The sequence below is a fragment of the Cherax quadricarinatus genome, unplaced genomic scaffold (genome assembly GCF_038502225.1).
Source record: "Cherax quadricarinatus isolate ZL_2023a unplaced genomic scaffold, ASM3850222v1 Contig5764, whole genome shotgun sequence".
NCBI lineage: Eukaryota > Metazoa > Arthropoda > Malacostraca > Decapoda > Parastacidae > Cherax > Cherax quadricarinatus.
This window is the reverse complement of record NW_027200790.1, coordinates 9,442-10,719: the sequence shown is the minus strand read 5'-3', so window position 1 is coordinate 10,719 and position 1,278 is coordinate 9,442. Positions and strand designations below refer to the sequence as shown.

General features: G+C 34.7%; 1 protein-coding gene across 1 annotated transcript; it reads right to left on the bottom strand.

Annotated features, from left to right (window-relative positions):
* Positions 1-337: 337 nt before the first annotated feature.
* On the bottom strand, positions 338-881 carry LOC138852243 (NFATC2-interacting protein-like; the record flags this gene model as incomplete). The annotated part of the gene is given in 1 exon segment (XM_070081989.1): positions 338-881. A coding segment is annotated over 1 exon segment (295 nt), but the record flags the coding sequence as incomplete, so codon positions are not given.
* Positions 882-1,278: the final 397 nt, after the last annotated feature.

The following is a 1,278-nucleotide window of genomic DNA, read 5'->3' as shown; positions in this document are numbered from 1 at the left end:
TGACTGAGTTGAGAAAACTTGTAAACTTACACTTAAGATGGTGTTGTCCTGGCCAAGAAAGTGTATATAACAAAACTTTAAAATACTGTACATTCTCTACCGTATACAGTGCTATTGGTTACTTTTCATATTTCTTCTATGTTTTTATTGCTCTTTCTGCTATTCCTATTTTTCTGCTTCATTATGTTTGCTGGGGAGGCTCATCTATTCCACTGTTTTGTTTCAGTAAATGAATAGTTATAACACTGGCATGATAACCAAACCACTGAATACTTTATTTATGTTCTAGATATCACTTTTGCTTTAAACACTTACAGGACTAAAAATAAAGGCTGTGATGTTTAGCCATGTGTTTATACCAAGAGGCATCAATGTTACAAGATATTTAATGATTAACAAAACTATATAAAGAACACTTAAAAAGATCATCTCCACAAAGAAGGCCAAAATCACTAATATTTAAAATATTTCCTCAAGAGATACCTAGTAAATTTCACCTGCACATTAACCTTAACTTCCTAAAGAACAGAGATTGAGTTAATGCAACTCAAATAAAAAAAAAATCCATACAAAACTATATACATATTTACTTTTGGGTTTCAAATACATCAATACATTCACCACCATCCAGATCTAAACTGTCTGGAGTGTCATTAGGATTCAAGATTTCTCCATCAAAACAAAATTTGAGTTTATCCATATTAACACATTTTTCATTAGCATACTTCTGCATCAAAACTATCATCTTGTCGTAGCGATTCATATTAATGTTTACTACTCCTTTTCTGTCAGCATTCTGAACCTTAATACAAATGCAATGTGGATCATTTTCCAATATTTCGCTGTTGTTGGTACAGGCTTGTGACTGAATTCCGCCCTCTGAAGGAACAACAAAAACAAAGATATTATTAGCACCCTTCCCTCCTTCCTATCAAAGCTGAGAGAAAGGTCGTGAGATCAGCACATTCAATGGTGCATTCTGCTCCCACAGACTTGGTGTGTTAAGCTGTAGACAATTACAAATACAAAACTTTCCCATTTATTGTCTCCTCTCATTCTTAAGTTATTTGAACATTCAGATTGTGGCATAATGAACATACAGACTGTTTTACACTGAACATACAGACAGCAGTACAGTGGAACCCCGGATTTCGGCCATAATCCATTCCAGAAGGCCGTCCTGCCAAGGGAGTGTAAAACGAAAGCCTGTAATTGTTTTACATGATGATAGGATTGCTGGTGTCCCTTTTTCTGTCTCATGAACATGCAAGATTTCAT